Source organism: Porites lutea, chromosome 5, assembly GCF_958299795.1.
Source record: "Porites lutea chromosome 5, jaPorLute2.1, whole genome shotgun sequence".
NCBI lineage: Eukaryota > Metazoa > Cnidaria > Anthozoa > Scleractinia > Poritidae > Porites > Porites lutea.
The window spans coordinates 31225446-31245272 of NC_133205.1; the positions used below are offsets into that span (position 1 = coordinate 31225446).

The 19827-nt window shown below is 40.9% G+C and overlaps 1 protein-coding gene across 1 annotated transcript; it reads right to left on the minus strand.

Moving 5' to 3' along the window:
• Positions 1 to 103: 103 nt before the first annotated feature.
• Positions 104 to 19130, minus strand: LOC140936477 (uncharacterized). Its single transcript, XM_073385956.1, has 13 exons — positions 18987 to 19130; positions 17522 to 17635; positions 16196 to 16312; positions 14764 to 14965; positions 14107 to 14330; positions 13292 to 13561; positions 11770 to 12485; positions 10597 to 10938; positions 9594 to 9917; positions 8228 to 8732; positions 7458 to 7676; positions 6383 to 6598; positions 104 to 5723 (listed from the first exon to the last, which is right to left on the minus strand). The coding sequence occupies exons 1-13, from the start codon at positions 19048 to 19050 to the stop codon at positions 1573 to 1575; spliced, it is 7464 nt and encodes a 2487-aa protein (XP_073242057.1). The 5' UTR covers positions 19051 to 19130; the 3' UTR covers positions 104 to 1572.
• Between the last annotated feature and the right edge of the window lie 697 nt (positions 19131 to 19827).

Below are 19827 nucleotides of genomic sequence, written 5' to 3' on the forward strand. Positions count from 1 at the left end.
CTGGGCATGCGCGGATGGACAACTAAGAGGACGACTGGCGCACCCGTGAGGGAACACTTTAGCTACTTTGAACAACGGTAACTAAAGTAAAGAATCAAGTGCATCGAATAATAATTGTTTATTAGAAGAGGCCTCTTTCGGTGTAAATATATATTACTATTGTTATAAATAATTATTACACTATCTTGGTATGAAATCATGCACGTTAAAAAATAACAATAAACTTGCGTTATTCTGTAAATGTTCTTTAAAAAGCAATTAGAAAATTAAAAAAGTAGTAGAGAAATGATAGTCGCTAATACTCTTAAAAATAACTCAGAAAATTTTCATCAAAATAAACTGTATTTAACCAAATGTACAGCGCGCACGACACTAAAGGTCAGTTATTTAAACGGAGTTTAGCTAGTGTTTAAGAAAATCGCGTTCTAAGCCATTTTCAGTTTGCCCAACGCTTTTACGTAAACACCATTTATCGTGAACAGTTTTATGAAAGCATGTGGCGTAGACTAGAAAAGCATTTGTTTTCTTAAAATGACCCACTAAGGGGGAGACCTGGAGGTCCAAAGATTTCCTAAACCGCGGTCTTAGTTAGAATTCGTTTAAACAATCGACCCTAAGAGTGATAAAAAAAAATCTGTATTGTTCAGTCTGTTCAGTGTTAATTTATCAGTTGAACTAAAATGAATTTTCAAAGATTACGGAAGGATGAGGGATGTATATGTTGTGGTTCAATTTTATCCTTGGTTTAAATTTTATTTTCTTTTGTTTTTTTAGGTATGTTAATGTATGATAATGAGTTTAAAACAAAAGAAAATAAAATTTAAACCAAGGATAAAATTGAACCACAACATATACACTGTTTTCGTCTTCCTGTACGGTCACACCGATTTTGTACAAGGAAGACTGGATTCATGCAAGTTAGAGCACGCTTGTTCCAAAGAGAAAAACTTGGAACTTTTTTCTCGCATCATAATACGCGAGTAGCACTACTTATCTTCTTTCTATGTACACTCAGATTTGTATTAAAAATATACAGCTGACTATCTTAGATAATACAGCAAATTCTCTAGAAGTTTCAGCTGTCCACTTTAGCAGTTACTCAATTAAGTGCCTGCTTTGGGCGATGGTTTTAAAAATATAACAGCTCCAATGAGACATAAAAGCAAAAATGGAGGTTATCACGGAGGAGACAGTAACGTAATAACCCAAAAGCGACAGTAATGGTAACCATATCAGGTCTTTGTAGAACGCATGGTAACATATCCACGTATTATGCATTACGCACTAGATGTTACAAAATGTAGTTACACTCAATTTACTTTAAAAGATAGGTAGAAGGAACTGCTCATAGGGTTCTACTGGTTGAGATCTCAGATTCGTTTTCACTGTCTCCTCAAAAGGATACGACAACAGCATCTCACTCTATCCTCAACGTTGCATAAATTTTCCCCAATCTCTAAACGTCTTTGTACAACAACTACGTAGGGATGGGCTCTAACTAGTCCCCAGTCGTTTCTTGTTTAATGCGACTTGTGATCGGCTGGGATGGGTAAGCATAAGTTACTTCTTAATTCATATTAGCCGTTCGTCCTTCTCCACATTCGTCATAGGAAAGGCTCCGTCCCTAAACTCCTCATCTGACGGGTAATACTTGCCGCTCATTTTGCTCATTTGTTTTTTACGGTACAAGAACAATAACACTGCCGCCACCAGTACTACAAGCAGCACAAGTCCGATTGACAATCCAAGTTCCATTCCACTAGAACTTCTTTGAGCGGCAGCTGTAGGTTCAATAACAGTGGCTAGCAAGTTTTCGCATAAAATACCAGTGAAACCCACTTCACAAGTGCAATTGTATCCGCCGTAGTTGTCTACGCATTGGCCGCCATTTTTGCAAGCGTGTTCACCGGTTGTGCATTCATCGACATTTATATCACAGCGAAATCCTTCAAAACCTGTCCCAATGCAATCGCAATAAAAACCATCCACTTCATCAACGCATCGGCCATTATGAATGCAGGGACTACTGGAGCATTCGTCAAAGTTTACGTCACACGTTTTCCCTAGAAAACCTGGAACGCATGCGCAGTAGTAAGAACCATCCGTATTCTGACACGTTCCTCCATTCAAGCAAGGTGTTGTCAAGGTGACACATTCGTTAATATCAACTTCACAAAGCTTGCCGGTGTATCCAGTCCCAAAGCATTCACAGGCATAAGAGCCCACGGTGTTGTTGCAAGTGCCGTGTTTGCAAGGAGTCGAAGCGCATTCGTCAATGTCGAGCTCGCAGCGAGATCCGTTAAATCCAGTTCCTTCGCAGTTGCAGTGATAGTTGTTGATCCCATCCGAGCAAATACCAGTGTTGCGACAAGGATTTGGCGAACAATCATCAATGTTGATCTCGCACTGCCTACCAGTGTAGCCAGGAACACAGGCGCACGTATAATTGTCGATCTTGTCATGACATGTAGCACCATGTAAACAAGGATAGGAATTGCACTCGTTTATATCAGTGGAGCAGTCTTTTCCAGTGTAACCGGGAAGACAACTGCAGGAAAAATCTGCTACCAGATTTGCACACTTAGCTCCATTTTTGCAGGGGCTTGAGGCGCATTCATTAATATCCACTTCACAGTTTTTTCCCGTGTAACCATGGGCACAGTTACAACTATAATTGGCTACAGCGTCCACACAAGTGGCACCATGTTTACACGGGTTTTGCGCACACTCATCAATGTCAGTCTCACAACTTTTGCCCGTATAACCAGGCAAACAAGCACAGCTGAAATCTGCTATCAAATCTGAACAAGTTCCGCCGTTCTTGCATGTCTCTGGAGGACAGTCATCTATGTTCACACCACATGTTCTTCCTTTAAAGCCTAGTAGACAGTGGCAACTATAGTTACCCACAAGATCCGTACATGTAGCATTATTCATACATGGACGAGGAGCGCATTCGTCAATGTCATGTTCACAGTTTCTCCCCGTGTAACCAAACGAACAACTACAGCTATAATATCCAACTAGATCGGAACATGTGGCATAATTTTGACAAGGATTTGGAGAACACTCATCGATATCAATCTCACAGTTTCTTCCAGTGTATCCCAGGGCACAATTGCAGCTGTAATTTCCAATTAGATCGGAACACGTTGCTTGATTTTGACAAGGGTCCGGGGAGCACTCGTCAATGTCGATCCCACAGTTTCGTCCAGTGTAACCCAAGGCACAATTGCAGCTATAATTTCCCACCAGATCGGAACACGTGGCCTGATTCTGACAACGGTTTGGAGAACACTCGTCAATATCGATCTCACAGTTTCGTCCAGTGTAACCCAAGGCACAATTGCAGCTATAATTTCCCACCAGATCGGAACATGTGGCCTGATTTTGACAACGGTTTGGAGAACAATCGTCAATATCGATCTCACAGTTTCGTCCAGTGTAACCCAAGGCACAACTGCAGCTATAATTTCCCACCAGATCGGAACATGTTGCCTGATTCTGACAACGGTTTGGAGAACACTCATCAATGTCGATCTCACAGTTTCGTCCAGTGTAACCCAAGGCACAACTGCAGCTATAATTTCCCACCAGATCGGAACATGTTGCCTGATTCTGACAGCGGTTTGGAGAACACTCATCAATGTCGATCTCACAGTTTCGTCCAGTGAAACCCAAGGCACAACTGCAGCTATAATTTCCCACCAGATCGGAACATGTTGCCTGATTCTGACAACGGTTTGGAGAACACTCATCAATGTCGATCTCACAGTTTCGTCCAGCGTAACCCAAGGCACAATTGCAGCTATAATTTCCCACCAGATCGGAACATGTTGCCTGATTCTGACAGCGGTTTGGCGAACACTCATCAATGTCGATCTCACAGTTTCGTCCAGTGTAACCCAAGGCACAATTGCAGCTATAATTTCCCACCAGATCGGAACATGTTGCCTGATTCTGACAACGGTTTGGAGAACACTCATCAATGTCGATCTCACAGTTTCGTCCAGTGTAACCCAAGGCACAACTGCAGCTATAATTTCCCACCAGATCGGAACATGTTGCCTGATTCTGACAACGGTTTGGAGAACAATCGTCAATATCGATCTCACAGTTTCGTCCAGTGTAACCCAAGGCACAACTGCAGCTATAATTTCCCACCAGATCGGAACATGTGGCCTGATTCTGACAACGGTTTGGAGAACACTCATCAATGTCGATCTCACAGTTTCGTCCAGTGTAACCCAAGGCACAACTGCAGCTATAATTTCCCACCAGATCGGAACATGTTGCCTGATTCTGACAACGGTTTGGAGAACAATCGTCAATATCGATCTCACAGTTTCGTCCAGTGTAACCCAAGGCACAACTGCAGCTATAATTTCCCACCAGATCGGAACATGTTGCCTGATTTTGACAACGATTTGGAGAACAATCGTCAATATCAACCTCACAGTTTCGTCCAGTGTAACCCAAGGCACAACTGCAGCTATAATTTCCCACCAGATCGGAACATGTTGCCTGATTCTGACAACGGTTTGGAGAACAATCGTCAATATCGATCTCACAGTTTCGTCCAGTGTAACCCAAGGCACAACTGCAGCTATAATTTCCCACCAGATCGGAACACGTGGCCTGATTTTGACAACGGTTTGGAGAACAATCGTCAATATCGATCTCACAGTTTCGTCCAGTGAAACCCAAGGCACAACTGCAGCTATAATTTCCCACCAGATCGGAACATGTTGCCTGATTTTGACAAGGGTTTGGAGAACACTCATCAACGTCGATCTCACAGTTTCGTCCAGCGTAACCCAAGGCACAATTGCAGCTGTAATTTCCAATCAGATCGGAACAGGTACCAAAGTTAATACAGGGATTTGGAGAACATTCGTCGATGTTAACTACACAATTTCTCCCAGTAAAACCACGCGAACAATGACAACTGTAATCGGCAATTAAGTCAAAGCAAGAAGCGTTGTTGAAGCAAGGATTTGGGGAACATTCGTCAATGTTAACTTCACAATTTCTACCCGTGTAACCTGAAGCACAACGACAGGTATAATTGGCTACTGAATCTACACAAGTTCCTTGATTTAAACACGGATTTGGTGAGCACTCGTCTACGTTCAATTGACAATCTCTTCCTGAAAAACCGACAGGGCAATGACAAGAGTAGTTTCCCGGTAGATCAGAACACGTTCCATTATTCTGACATGGTGTGGCCTCACATTCATCGATATCAGTCTCACAGGTTTGGCCAGTGAATCCTTTAAGACATTCACATCTGAAGCCTCCTGTTATTTCACGGCAGGTAGCATTGTTACGACATGGACCTGACAGGCAATAATCCAACTTATTCTCACAATACTGACCCGAATATCCGCGAGCACACACGCATATAAAGCCGTGAGAAACATTTACACATGTTGCTCCATTTGTACAGTTATTCACCGTGCAGTCGGGAATACGAGTATCACAATTATCACCCGTCCAACCTGCGTCACACGTGCAGTTATAGCCGTTCCACGATGGCACGCACACACTGTGTGAAGGGCAGGGATTGGGCGAACAAGTTGAGTTTCCATAACAACCTATTGTCACATGATTCAAGTTCACCTCAAGACCCTCTTGAGAACTGGGTGAAAGGTAGTGAACTCTGCGCGAGTTAAATTTGATGTCCTTAAGACAGCCCTTGAAGTGTTTGTGACTTGTTACTCCTGTCGAAAAAGAAAATAGTAATTAAAATCGGCTCATGAGTTTTGTGATGGAATCGAAAACGAGCAAAATGTTAGCATTCAGTCTTACTACTTCATTGTTAGTAACGCTTCGACTGAGCATTTTATGTGACAAAAGGACGTTAAAACCTTTATAATTTGGATATATTTCTCTATATAGATCAGTATACATACAGTGGAACCTCGATATAACGAAGAACCCAGGGACTGGGAAATATGTTCTTTATAACTAGGTTTCGTTATATGGAGGTTATTTTCCATATATTTTACTATTACTGGGGTAACGAAAATCGTTCGTTATACCGAGGACTTTGTTATATAGAGGTTCGTTATATCAAGGTTCCACTGCACAAGGCCTTGAGAAATGGCTGACCGACCAACTGTACTGAGAGCAAGTTTTCAACTTTACCCCACATCCATCTCACCCCAAAGCAAATAACTTGTGTAAACGTCTCCTTTCTGAGTTTTTATGGGTGTTAAATTAATCAAAAAACAATAAGGGACAAACGCAAGGATGTCAATACTGACGACAATTCAAGCAAATCGTTTATGCGTTTCCGTTGAATCATGTTCGTAAATTTTAAAATGTGTTGTCTTTGAAGTTACTCAACTTTCCTCGGCTATCATACATATCATAATACCTGTAACCTTGGTTACTCCAGTAGGAAACCCTCCAATATCCACATAAATCACAGGTCCCTGTGCAGTATTAAAAACTGATTCGGCCCCAGCAAGGTCTGCCTGTACAGTAAAGGTTTCGTCTAAGGTCAGTGTAATGCGTTTTAACCGTCGAGTCCAGAGCAAGTGATGCCAGTCACCATCAGATACGAGTTGGTTGATGAACACCCCATTTGATCCTGAAATTAAGTCGAATGCATGCCAAACGATAAATAACTGAAATTGTATTAAAGGGCTGTATCAAGGCTGGCCAGTTCATTTTGTTTATAAAGCCATTTACGAGTCGTTATTCGCTATGGAACTCGAGAAATTACTTGTGAATGACAAAGTCACAGCTTCGTGTCAAACAAATTGGTCCCGTTCCCAAGTATGCTGCGACGGCGACGACAACGAGAACGTCAAAAAAGCAATAGGTTGAATAGCCAAAACAACACCTCTGCACGTGCAGCACGGCTTTTTTGTACATTTCTTTGCCGTCACTGCACGACTACAATGGGAAAATGCCTAACTTCACGTTTTATCGAGGACGTACACAAGCGACGTGAACTTGAATGTCGTCCTTAGGAATTCGGCTCAAAAAGAGTTCGCTTGCATTTGACAAAGTAAATGAGTTGGAGTAATCACGATAGAGATCGAAAGAACGCATTGAATTCACTTTTTAAGTGACGTTTTCGCGGCCGTCGCCGTCGTGGTATCTTAAACTCCCAATTGTATCAATCCTTGCAAAAAACAAAAATCAACTTCGGGAAACTACTAGGCCAACAAGTTTTCAAAAACCACAATTGCAATCCGTTTCAATCTTTTTAAATTTCATCCGGTTCCGTACCTCCTTTTGTAATTGCAGAGTTATTTGAACCTTTTCAGCGGTTATTGTTATATGCTTCACTCAATTTGGTGTCAGTCCCCACAATTTGACTGGAATTTTGATAAATTTCCAGATGCAGCTCCTTAAAACGAACTTTCTTAGTTGACAGCAAAATCTATTGTGGTAACTCCTTCGGTTAAAACAACATTTGACAACAATAGTAGAAACAATACCTGAACCAAGGTCAGCGGTAAATCTAGCTTTACCGGAAGTGATATCAAGAAGAAGGAACTCGACATTCCCTTCCCCAGGCTTTCTCCCAGTATACATCAATAGACCATCTGTTTCTCTCGTCCGAAACCAAAGTGATGCGCTCTGACCGAAACTCCAGTGAGAAGCGTTGAGAGATATTTCTAGGTGGCTGTCATTCATTAGTAACGACGTTGTGGTGACTGCAAGTGGAAACGAAATGCTTATTATAAGATGGACAGTGAACACTCTCTGCAAGGATATTTTTTCATACATGTGCCGGCGTATCCAAGCTTAAGTGACGCACAATTATTTTCATAAGTAAACTATTATTGGTTAATGGTGAGCACGATGGCAAGATAACAATGAGCAAAGTTAGTTTCAGTACTAAGAGGACAGCGCGATGGATTGGCCAAACTCTAAAAGGATCCCGCAACACTGTGCTCTGAATACCCGAAAACTATTTATTTACTCCAAGCATTTCTGACCAACAACAGATTGTTTCCACTCACGTGGTCAGCAGCTAAACAAGTTTCTAGGCACAAACGTAAAGTTTTTACATCAGACAAGAGTTCAAGCCACAAAGAATTTTTTTGGGTACACCAACATGGCCGCCGTTTCATTGTTTTGTACACCAATATGGCCGCCGTGACGTCATATGAAAAAGATCTATGTTCAAGTTCGTTCTGTCAGAGTTCTGAACGATACAAAGACGTAAAAGAATTCCACCTATAACTAGCACAATTTTACTTACCATTTTCACATTGTCTGCCAACAAAATCTTTTAAACAACGACACTCATACCCAGTCCACGTTGCATCGCAAGATCCTTCATTTGCGCAGGAACTCGGTCCACAGTTCTCGTCCTTCTTGCAGCTCGGCAGAGGTAGACTAAAGCCCCCATTTTTCTGTGCTGTCTCAAACGTTATTAACTGATCGTTAATGAAGACCCTTCTTGAGCACCCACTGAATGTTAGAAATTCGCTGTTAAGAGCTATCCCCAGATCATTAAACTGAAGAGATCCCATGTGCAATGTTTTCCCCAGATGCGTGATGGGCTGGGATCCACTCGGCGGTACAAGTGTAGTTCGAAACGAGTCCACGGCAATTGACAAATTACCGGAAGTGACGTTTACATCCAGCCTATGCCATCTGCCATCTGCCAAATTCTGGCCAATGACCGCACTAGTTCTGTCGAAGAAAGACTTCACGTATGCAGCGTGAAGACGACCGTTCAGCAAGGCCAAACCAAAGAAAGACTGAAAATTAAAAAAAAGGTCTTTTAAATTCGCTCTACTTTATTTCGTAATTATAGTAAGAATTGATTATAGGAAGAATTGATTGATCAGTATAAAAAACATCTTTATTAGTATACAAAAGGAAACAAGGGTGGTGCAGTGTTGACAGCAATCGCCTCCAACCAATGTGACCTGCGTCTGAATCCCGAAGGCGATGCCATAATATGTGGGTTAAGTTTGTTGTTGGTTCTTGCCCATGCAGACTGGGCTACGTGGAGTCTCCTTTTTTCTTCACTTCCACTGAGAGGAGTGCACGCACGCTTCGCTCAACGGACTCAAAAAGAGAGAATACTCGAAGCCTCTTGCTGAGAGAGATTCTTCTCCGGGTGTTCCATTTTCCCACCCTGGCGAAAACATTTCCAAATTCCAGTTCGATCCACAATGCTTGACGAGGAATCACTATGCGTGCGGGTGTGCAACCCTTAAATTTGGAGGTACTGATGAAGGTAAAAATCCTTATATTTACGTCGGTAACTCGTAACAGTACATATCACACTGACAAGCCTGAGGCTGACGGTTCGCTCATTTTACCCCCACTACATTAGAGCTCAGTTGTACGGGTATTAAAGACATTTAAAAGGTACACGGAAAGGAAAGAAGTCGAAAGAAGGAATTAAGGCTGCACCTAGAAATCAAACTCGGATCCTTCCGCACAAACCTACTACGCTAATCTTTGATCCTTGTTGTTTACTTATTTATGTCAGTTATTAAGCAAAATTAAATAGACCTGCAACTTGGGATTCAGGTAACATTTTGTCAAGTTCACAGAAACGAAGGCGTGAGGAAACTTCTCGTTTTTGGGCTTCTGTTAACATAACTTACCCCTGTGAATGCCAGCACCCCTCTAGTCACTGAGGGATCAGTCGAAAACTCGAGAGAAAACGAGGTTATATTAGCAACAGATGTGAACATCAAACCAGAACTATCATCCCTATCAAATGTTGCTGTGATTTGGCGCTCACAAAATGAGCCCACAAAGCCTGAAGGACAGCGACAACTATAGCGGTTCCATTCATCTACGCATGAGCTACCGTGCTTGCATCCATGGTTACTGCACACCTCTTGCCTTTGACAACCAGGGGAGACTAGGTGCGACTGGGCTAAAACGTCTTGCAGACCACTGTCTATATTGTTGAACAAAAAGTCCTGGAGAATGACAGAATAGAATAAGTCCAAGAATTAAGACATAACTGATAGGCCAGGAATGGAAACATGTTTCGCGCCATCACTGCAGAGTGAAACATGAGGGACTTACTGATGGACGTATAGGTGTTCCTAGGGCTTTTTCTGCGATGAAAATCGTGAGGACGACTTGTGGCATGTCTATACACAGCTATTTCGAGAAAAGAAAAAGTGCACGCGACAATACCGAAAGGTATTAAAGGAATGGAACGAGAGGATATGGACGCATGTTTGCGAAGGCCAAAGCCAAAAAAGGAACAAAAGTAGGGACAGCTGCAGGCCTACAGTACGTCAGGAATAGTGTATTGATCATATTACCTTAACATGAACTTTATAACGTGAACTTTATCTATACTCGAATTTCAGAGTAGCCTGAAAGGTTAATATCGTTCGGGATTGTCGCGACAAAAGCGAGCAAGAGAAAATCCCCCGTAACTTTTTCCCTTCTTCCCGATCCCCCATCCCTTTCGACGCCTTCCACGATGGCTACTTATTCCACTGTACTGTTTTTGTCATTGCAAAACTGCCCACCTATCCCTCCCCTAACTCAACGTTAACACTTACTTCTCACTTAGAGCAAAATGTTGGGTTAGGGGAGTGGTAGGTGGGCAGTTTCCCAGAGACCTGAATTAATCCCAAATACCTTGATGCAGCCAACAAACGCGCCATCGCTTATCAGTTCCTGAGTTATGCGTGGCACCAGCTTGTTAACACCCCCGAGGTAAGGTAAACCAGAAAACTCGGTGTTACTGTCACTGTTTGTATTGACTGTCTTTGAACAGTCACTTCCAGTGCACGTATCTATGTCAACAGATATAGTGGCCTGGGAACTAGTTATCTTGACGGTAATCAGATGCCAGGTCCCGTCGTTGAGTCCTTGGCCTAGGGTGGCTTTTGCAGTGTCCACACCAGTGTTGAATGACAAACGGACCGAACCATTGGTCAGCTCTACGATCACATGATCAGTGTGTTCCTTTGTGAAGTCCTGGAAAAGGAGAATTGTACCTGATTTAATGGACAAAATAAAGGGCTAATCCAAGTTATAGAACAATCACAGATTGAAAGCTGACTTATAATGTGTCTAAATGTAATTTAGGCGAAGTTAATCCCTGGACAATACTGGCCAGTGGTTTCTGTAGCCCACGCTCAACTATGGTTTGGGGTGACCTGATAAGTAGCAGGACGTCAAGGCTTTACAGTGTATATGTCTTGGACTTACACCCAAACTCATCTACTGTTGACTGGTCTCAAGGCAATAAAATCATTTTGGGCGGGATTATTCCAATAAATCTGAGTGTACTGGTCTAATCCGAAAACTACTTTAAATGTAACTACTCTTGCTCCCTGCCGCAAGCAAAACTAGCTATCCATGCCAATGAACTCAAGTCTCGAAAGTGATCATGATCCCTCGCAGGTCGTGGTACCACGGGAAGCCAATAGAGACCTTCAGATTCTAAGACCAGGGGGACTACGAGTATGAACAAAATTTTCTCAATATTAAGTAGTGCTAGCCGAGTTTTAGTGAGAATGTCGTATTGGCGGAAACGAGCTATCAAATGTCTTATCGTTCTGCGATCTGGAGAGGGCTTAACCTCCCTCGATTAACTAAGATAACAGTGATAACTTTTCTAGAAAAAAATAGTAAAATGAAGGTTTCTGGGGAGTATTTTTTTAGAATACGCGAAAAAACATTAAGGCAAATGACGTAATCAAAATCGTTCTCGTTCTCGAGTCGAAAGGTCTCTAATGCTTTTGGAGCGAGTACGAGAAGAGATTTTAACTGCACGTTGGGATGGATGATCACTTAATCACTTACTGCTCCCTGGTAGAACAGCAATCCATCTGGAAGAGTTGTCCTAAATTTAAACGAAAACAGGTCTGACGGGAAAAGTCTGAAGTTCAAGGCAGGTATGTATGCTCCTCGCTCGAAGCTCACGGCAAAAAGAACTTCACAAGTCCTTCCTCGAAAACCATCAGCACATTGACAAACGAAACCATTCACGCTATCTACACAGGTACTGCCAAATTTACACGGATTAGATGAACACTCGTCAATGTTGGTGTCACAAGTCAATCCAGTGTAACCCGGTTTACACAAGCAGTTAAATCCGCTTCCACCAAGCTGACACGTTCCTCCGTTTTTACACGGCTGTGCAGAGCAGTCATTTAGGGGAACCTCGCAATTTTTGCCCGTGAAACTCGCGGTGCACGTGCACCGGTATCCATTTACCAAATCCTCGCACGTGCCCTGATTCTGACAAGGCTGATCAAGGCATTCGTCCACGTGTTTATCACAGTGTTGCCCTGTAAACCCAGATAAGCACGTGCAGTTATATCCCCCAGGCGTGTTGTGACACGTTCCTAGATTTCCACAGGGAGAAGCGTGGCATTCATCGACATCAGTGCTGCAGTAGGGACCTGTCCAGCCGGTTGTGCACGTGCAGTTTGCTCTGTTACCATGTAGTGTGCACGTGCCATTGTGTTGGCAAGGATTAGGTTGACAAGAGGAACTGCTATACTCACAGTGGACTCCTGTGAAGAAAAAAAAAACATACATATTATAAATGCAATTCGAGCATTTCAGAATTCGAGGATTGACGGAAAAATGATATGAAAGATTTATTGGGTCAAAAAATCATACTAAATGAGTTTCATGATGGTTAAATACCTGCGGCCCTCGTTTTATAAGGCTTAGGCCATCCCAATAAAATGTTTCGTTTCCCATCGCCCTCCCTCTCGTGTAGGTGGGTCGGTCGGTCGGGCAAAAAACAAACAAACAAACAAACAAGAATGAACACATGATTGCATATTAAATCTCACGTTAAGTCTACAAGATATAATCAGATGGTAAAAGATGTATATTAACAGGACTATCAAATGTCTAAAAATGCTACAAAAACGAAGTATCGATGATAATTTAAGACAACCGGTGTTAATAAGACAAGATCGTGTGCTTGTAGATTAAAGTACTTGCTTCTTTACAAGTGATCCTGGAATTTTTTTTTTACTTTTCCAAAAAAAATGGGTCGGTCGGGCGATGGGAAATGAAGCATTAAATTTGGATGGGCTTATTGTTCACACTACGGGATAGCTCTTGCCTCGGTACGAAAACCATATCGGAAAGGGATTCCGTTCACACAAAAGAACCGTGATTTCGGCGTGATTTCTGTAACGGAGCGAAGAGTCACATACAGATAGGTGTTTATGCTATAAAATATAGTGTGAGCATGAGCCTGAGTCACGATGAATTTTTAAGTTCGTTTATGGACAGTTAGATTCAACTAGTTTACTTCAACGAGACTGCCCTTAGTAAGCCATCTTAAGATTCAAAACTTTACCTTGAAATCCTGCTTGACATCTACAAGTGTATCCCGCTGATCCAACATTTTCAACGCAAGTGCCACCATTTTGACATGGATTAGATAGACACTCAATAATGTTTGCCTCACACTGACGACCAATAAACCCAACCGGACAATCACAAGTAAAGCTGTTCAGTTTGTCATGACATATTCCACCATTAAAACAAGGCTGAGAAGCACATTCATCAGTGTCATTCTCACAATGCTGGCCTTCAAAGCCTGGGACACAAGTGCAGGAATAGTTACCTGGCAGAGCAAAATACGTAGAACGAAAATTTGTGAGTTTACACTAATAGAGTCATAATGAGAAAAAAGGCAATGGAAAGAAAAATATTAGTTACAAAACAAAAAAAAAGTATTTTGCTTTGTTTTGAATTCTTTAAAAATGTCCCATTTTGTTTGTTTTTGTGGGACTGAGTTGTCTAGGGTGTGATATTCGCTGGAAACGTTTTCACAGTTAGCATTGACATAATTAAGAAAAAAGCGAGAGTCGTTCCGTTCTCTATAAAACTTAGACCATTTAGAATTAGGTCACTTAACACAATCATGACAACGATAACAGTGAAAACTTCATCATACAAAAGTGCGTTTGCATTTAAAACTTTCCAACTTGCTCAATTTGTTAACGTAGGTGAGTTTTCCTGGTGCTAAATAGTTAGAAAAACGTGCAAGTTGTTAGCAGATAGAATAATTCTAATGGGAACCAATGTCTACGTTTTGCTTCATCTGCATATTTATGAAGAAAAGGACTGAGGTCATGTGGTCATGCTAAAGAAGAACGTCTCTCTCACCTTGACTGTTGCTACATGTTGCTCCATTTAAACATGGCTGGCTGGAACAATAATTAATATCAACACTGCATTGCTGACCTGTTTTTCCAAAAGGGCAGACACATTGATGACTATTGATGCCGTCAACACACTGCTCATACTGTTGACAAGAATTTGGCTGACAGTTATCAATATTCTTTTCACAGTTGAAACCAGTAAAACCAGCTGCACATGTACAATTGTACCTGAGGAAAAAATTCAAATATTTTATGGTTTGCGCTGATTATTGCTAAAAAGAGTAATTGCTATTGAATCCCTACTATCTGGAAACTCTCTTTGGGAACCTGTTATAAGAGTCCTAACTTAAATCACTGAACAAAGAAAAAGAAAAAAGAAAAAAACAACAACAACAGAAACAAACACAGAACCAACCAAAAAAACAAAAAACAAACAAAAAGTGGCTTCTTGTAAAGACCGTCAACATGAAAGGAAAGGAAAATTTGCAGTCTGATAACAATGTTATCCATTACATCCTTCCTTGACCATTTTAAAGAACCAATGGACCGTTTCACTTTGAAAAATGAAGGGTTAATGTAAAAGCTCCACTACAGTATTATCATTTGACTCAATCCTGTTTTTTTTCATTTGTAACATTTTACTCTCTCAATGATTTCTCACCCCAAAAGATTTTCAACACAAGTTGCTCCATTCTGACATGGCTGACCACTGCAACTGGTGACTGTCACATTACAGTATGGTCCTGAGAAACTTGGAGGACACTGACATCTGTAGCCATTAACACCATCAACACATGTGCCCCCATTATAGCAAGGTAATGCAGTCTGGTTACACTCATTTATGTTGACCTCACAATGGACTCCTGGAAGATATATTTAATAACAAACAATGTTGTATTTTGCAGCCCAAAATGTTTCTGAAGAATGGGTTCAACAAGCTAAGGAGACTACTTGTGTGCAAAGAACACATTGCCTGAATGCTGTATGGTGCGAGTACCTGAATAGGTCCAGGGACACGCCCCCTGAGAAAAATGTTATCATATTACATCGTACTCACTATAACTCTTCCCATTGGATAAGAGCCTACAGTGAAATTTGCAAATCAGCATAAGCTACAGATTAGGTAAATTATCTACTAGTAGATATCTAACTAATCTGTACTAGGTTGTTCGCACAATGCATGATTTCCAAAAGTAATGTCAAATTGTATTATGTGCGATTGTGTTTCTTGTTATCTTCTTCAAAGCATTATTATGTACAAGAAAAGATCAATAAAACAATAGATTTGGTTTTAGTGATATCCAGAATGATCATGGTCTCAAGGTTGAGGCTGATAACACTCACCTTGACCTTGATTAATCCTGCTATTACAAAAATCTAATCCAATAGTTTATTGTTTAATATTTGAATCCTAGGAGGTATGGTTTGGTGCATCACAGGATTAAAGCAGAAAATCTTAATGTTATTTTTCACAAAGTTATTATAATATTCCCACTGCATACCTATTGTCCCTACATTGGGAACTAAGTCATGGTAGGAAACAGTGACTGCCAGGACAACAGGCATGCCAAATAACAAGGGTATGCACTGTCAACCACCACCAGGGAAAGTGGGAGGGGCGAAACTTTGAATCTCACTTCCACAAAACTTCCTTGAACTGGCCAAGAGGCAGGCAAAAACTGAGCAATTCTAAGCAAGCGCCGCAGTGCACATGCTATCACGCCACCAGTGCACAGGCTCAACTAAAAGGAGTTACTTTTTCTCGTGTCACGGGCTAATTATGTATGCAGTGCAGAGAATAGTACAGCACATTGAAGTTATCAGCATATGTTACCATAGCCTGAAATTCATCCGATTGCTTCGAGTCATTTTCTCCTCTCAACAACGATGTTACTGAGGGAGTAATAACGACTCGAAGTATAAGCAGATGAAATTCAGGCTAATGTTACCAAAGCGTATTCCCAATATATTCAGTCATGACAACAGTAATAGAATGGAAAATTTTGTTTGCTGGTACGGTAAAATGTCATAACTTGGGAGTTATCTCACTAGCAGCTGGAAACATCTCATGCATCACTTCACTCAACACTAACCAGTAAATCCCCTCTGACAAATACACTGATACCCTCCAGACTGAAATCTCTGACAAATGGCATTGTTCTGACACAGGTTAAAATGGCACATGTTAATCACTGCTTCACATCTTTTACCTATCAAAGAATGAGAAAAATAATGCCAAAAAATATCACAAATGCAGTACTTATGCAGGTTACCTGGTAAGCTCAAAGCCATTATTTAAAACTCAGGAGTCAGCATAAACACTTATATGTGCTGGTGGCAGAATCTTCACTAAGTAGGTGGGAAAATTAGAGAGGATTTGTCAAGAACTCTCATCAATATCCATGTGAATAATTAAAATAAATACCATGTGTCCAAATGAACATTATATGTAACCACACTATAACAAACCATATCATATCAACACATACCATTGACTCTACCTAATTAAGTAGCCAGGGCTCATACTTGTTATAGCCAGGAGGGACCCCAAGCCCCCAACTAAGAGACATTTTTTCATGACCCTGATTCATTTCCTTTCACATACAGAACTAATTGGTTTTTTTTTTAACTGACACCAGTGAATTAGATAATTTAAAAAAATGATGATACTTCACATGTAGACTGCACACTAACAAAGATTACATCCTAAGCAAGGCTTTGGGTCCAGAAACACACCCTGTTTAAGAATTGTATTCTAAATCAAGAATTAATTAACACTGAAAACCACGTTAAAAATTGATCATACCCTGTTCAGCAGCACATAACCATTAAGGCCAAATAAGGGAGTGCCCCCTAAGCCACCGACTCTAAAAGACAGCCAGTCATAATGGTCATATTTCCACTGGCAGTGGCAGGCCTTGAGGCAAGTGAGGACTGGCTCTGGCTTAAACAGAGTATCTCTGCAATTACCTTGCCCTATGGACCTTGGTTTTGGTGCAAAGTAATGAGGGATCACCTAGACCTATTGGACCCCCCCTGACAACTGCTTCCCCTTTTCAGACCAGCTCACAATTACCTAGTCTGCATTGCAGATGTAATTTAAACCCAGTTATAAGTAATGTCTGCAAAACAGTGCTGATATCCTTGTTCCGGGCCCCCTACAGACTCAACAAATTACCGGAAGTGGGTTTTGAATTTCCTTTCAATCTAATTGGCAAACTAACAAATGGCTTTTTTAACAGGATAATCATGGTGCAGTAACTCAAATCCTGGTACACAAGTGGAGGCCTAAAACAAGGATTTCAACTCTGTTTTGCAGACGGACTTACCTGGAAGTTTAGTTTCGTCTGTAGTGCAGGCTACTCACAAGTGTGATTAGGTTACAATGTATCAAGAGAAACATCAATGAGATTTCTTACCTGTAAATCCTGATGGGCATTGACAAGAGTAGTTACTGCTGCCAATATCAGTACATGTTCCATTAAAGTGACATGGATTAGAAACACACTGCTGCCCCTCTACAGAAAAAAAACCTGCCAAGAAAACACCGTACATTCCCTTATGGTTAACTTTTCGGAGTGAAACGTTTAACCTAAAAAAACAAACTTGAATATGAACAATCAAGTTGCCACTGCTCATAGAGGTATGGCCCATGGTTGTCTTTCACAACTGCCTTACTGGAGTCTACCAACAATTCAGGTAAATCTCCAGAACTGTTTTGACTATGTCACAGACATAATTTACCCCTAATGTTATGGTTAACACTGTCCGCAATGTCGTCATTCAGTTTCCAGGGAGATAACATGCAGGAACTGAGTTAATTAACGGCAACTCCCCTCCTATCTTCGGGTCTGGGTTAGAGGGCTCCCCAGGCCACTTGCTTGAAGATCAGAATCCACAACTGATAAGGGAAACTAAAAATGTTGGATTCATTTATGAGTGGTGATGTTGGTAGGGAGGAGGGGGTGGGGGTGCAGGGGGTTGCTTAAATCTTTTTCAAAAAAAAAAAAATCTTTTTCAATTACATTGTACTCTAGTTACAGGTTTGCTGCACTTGCAAAATAGCGAAAGACGCTTTCAGAATTGTGCTTTACACTACAACTTTTAACACGCAGCATTGCGCTGTACCTCGCTTTGTTTTATAACACTGACTTGTCTACGACTGCACTTACTTTGTAGCTGATACGTACAATGTTTTGTGCTACTGAAAGACAGTACTTTGTACTGTGAATTAATAAATTTAAATGAAGGTTAAAGATGAGTGTGAGCCTGGTTTTAGCTACTGAACACTTAAAACTGTAAGTGGACTCATAAAAGTGACCCATCGTAGTGACCTCTGTTATGCGAACACCTCTGATACCGACACTTTGCTCTGTCCCTTTGGTGTCCGTATTAGAGAGGTTCGACTCTATATTGCTCTCATCTTCAAAATTTGGTCAATGCCTGTTGGTAATGAAGAATGAGTCAAGGGATTTGAGCCAATCAGAAACTGCAAAATATTTTGAATGAATAATGATAAACACTTAATGACTGGTTTTGAGGGAAACAGTGAAGCTGGAAATTCATTAAACCTCGCTGTAATGGCAGTCGTCAGTCAACATTTGCGGGTAACAGTGCAATGTTACCCTCTGACATCATAGATTTTTGCAGTGCTGCCCGCTCAGAGATTTTGACGGGAAACAGTTTCATTGCTAGATGTCATGAGACCTTGAAGTAACCAATGAGAGCGAGTGCTGTTGGGGAGAAATTTCCAGCTAGCTGACAATCACTTATTTACTTACATTATTTTAATTGCTGCAAGATGTTCTAGGAAAGAGAACAATAAAGCCCCAAAAGATGATTGTATCAAATTACTGAATAACGGCCAATATAATAAAAACATACCATAAGTGAAAACAAACAGCCACAGAAACCACAAGTGGCACGTCGAAACAGCGTCCGTAAACATATCGCCATTAGAGTCTAAATTCCAAAACAGTCAAGAACAATTCAAACTTCCTTGTTCCGGCTGGTCACTTTCACGGTGGACCCTCCACTAATTTTGTTGAAAACCTAGGGAACATACATAGAAAAAATTCCCATGAATTATTATTCCATTGAGATAAATTTCACGAAAGTGATAGATTTAGAACAGAACTTTGCCGCAGGTTTATTAAATTTTCGAAGTAGATCGAAAGATTATATAAGCCTTACTTTATCCGCGTGTTATATTCGACATGTTCTGTAATGCTCACTCGATCAGTTTTGTTGTCTCTGTACGAAAGCTTTGCTCCTATCTCATGGAACAATCTAATGTAATACTTAGAATTGAGGTCTTTTCTAACTCCCAGATGCAACCAAAAACGTTCAAGAGCAATATATCTGTTTGCTGTGCAACAAACAACTTGAGTTAATTATAAAGTTGTCAAATGCAGGATGCACGAGAATTCTCGGACTCATATAGAAACCTGTTAACACTGCTAAAATTCTAGAGTTTCGCTTTAAATATCGTTGAAAAGTCAAAGACTAAACCGTGAATTTAAATCAAATATTCCATCGTTTCACACTCACCGTGTTAAAACAAACGACCAGATTGAATGCACGGCCATCCATACCAAAGGGAACAGTGACAAAGATTGACGATTTTTAAAGTTTAAATTCAAATTTTTCTCTTTCTAATATCTTAGAACAGCTGGTTTCAAAGTTTTCAAACGAAGATATTTCACGGTAAATCAATTTGTATGCA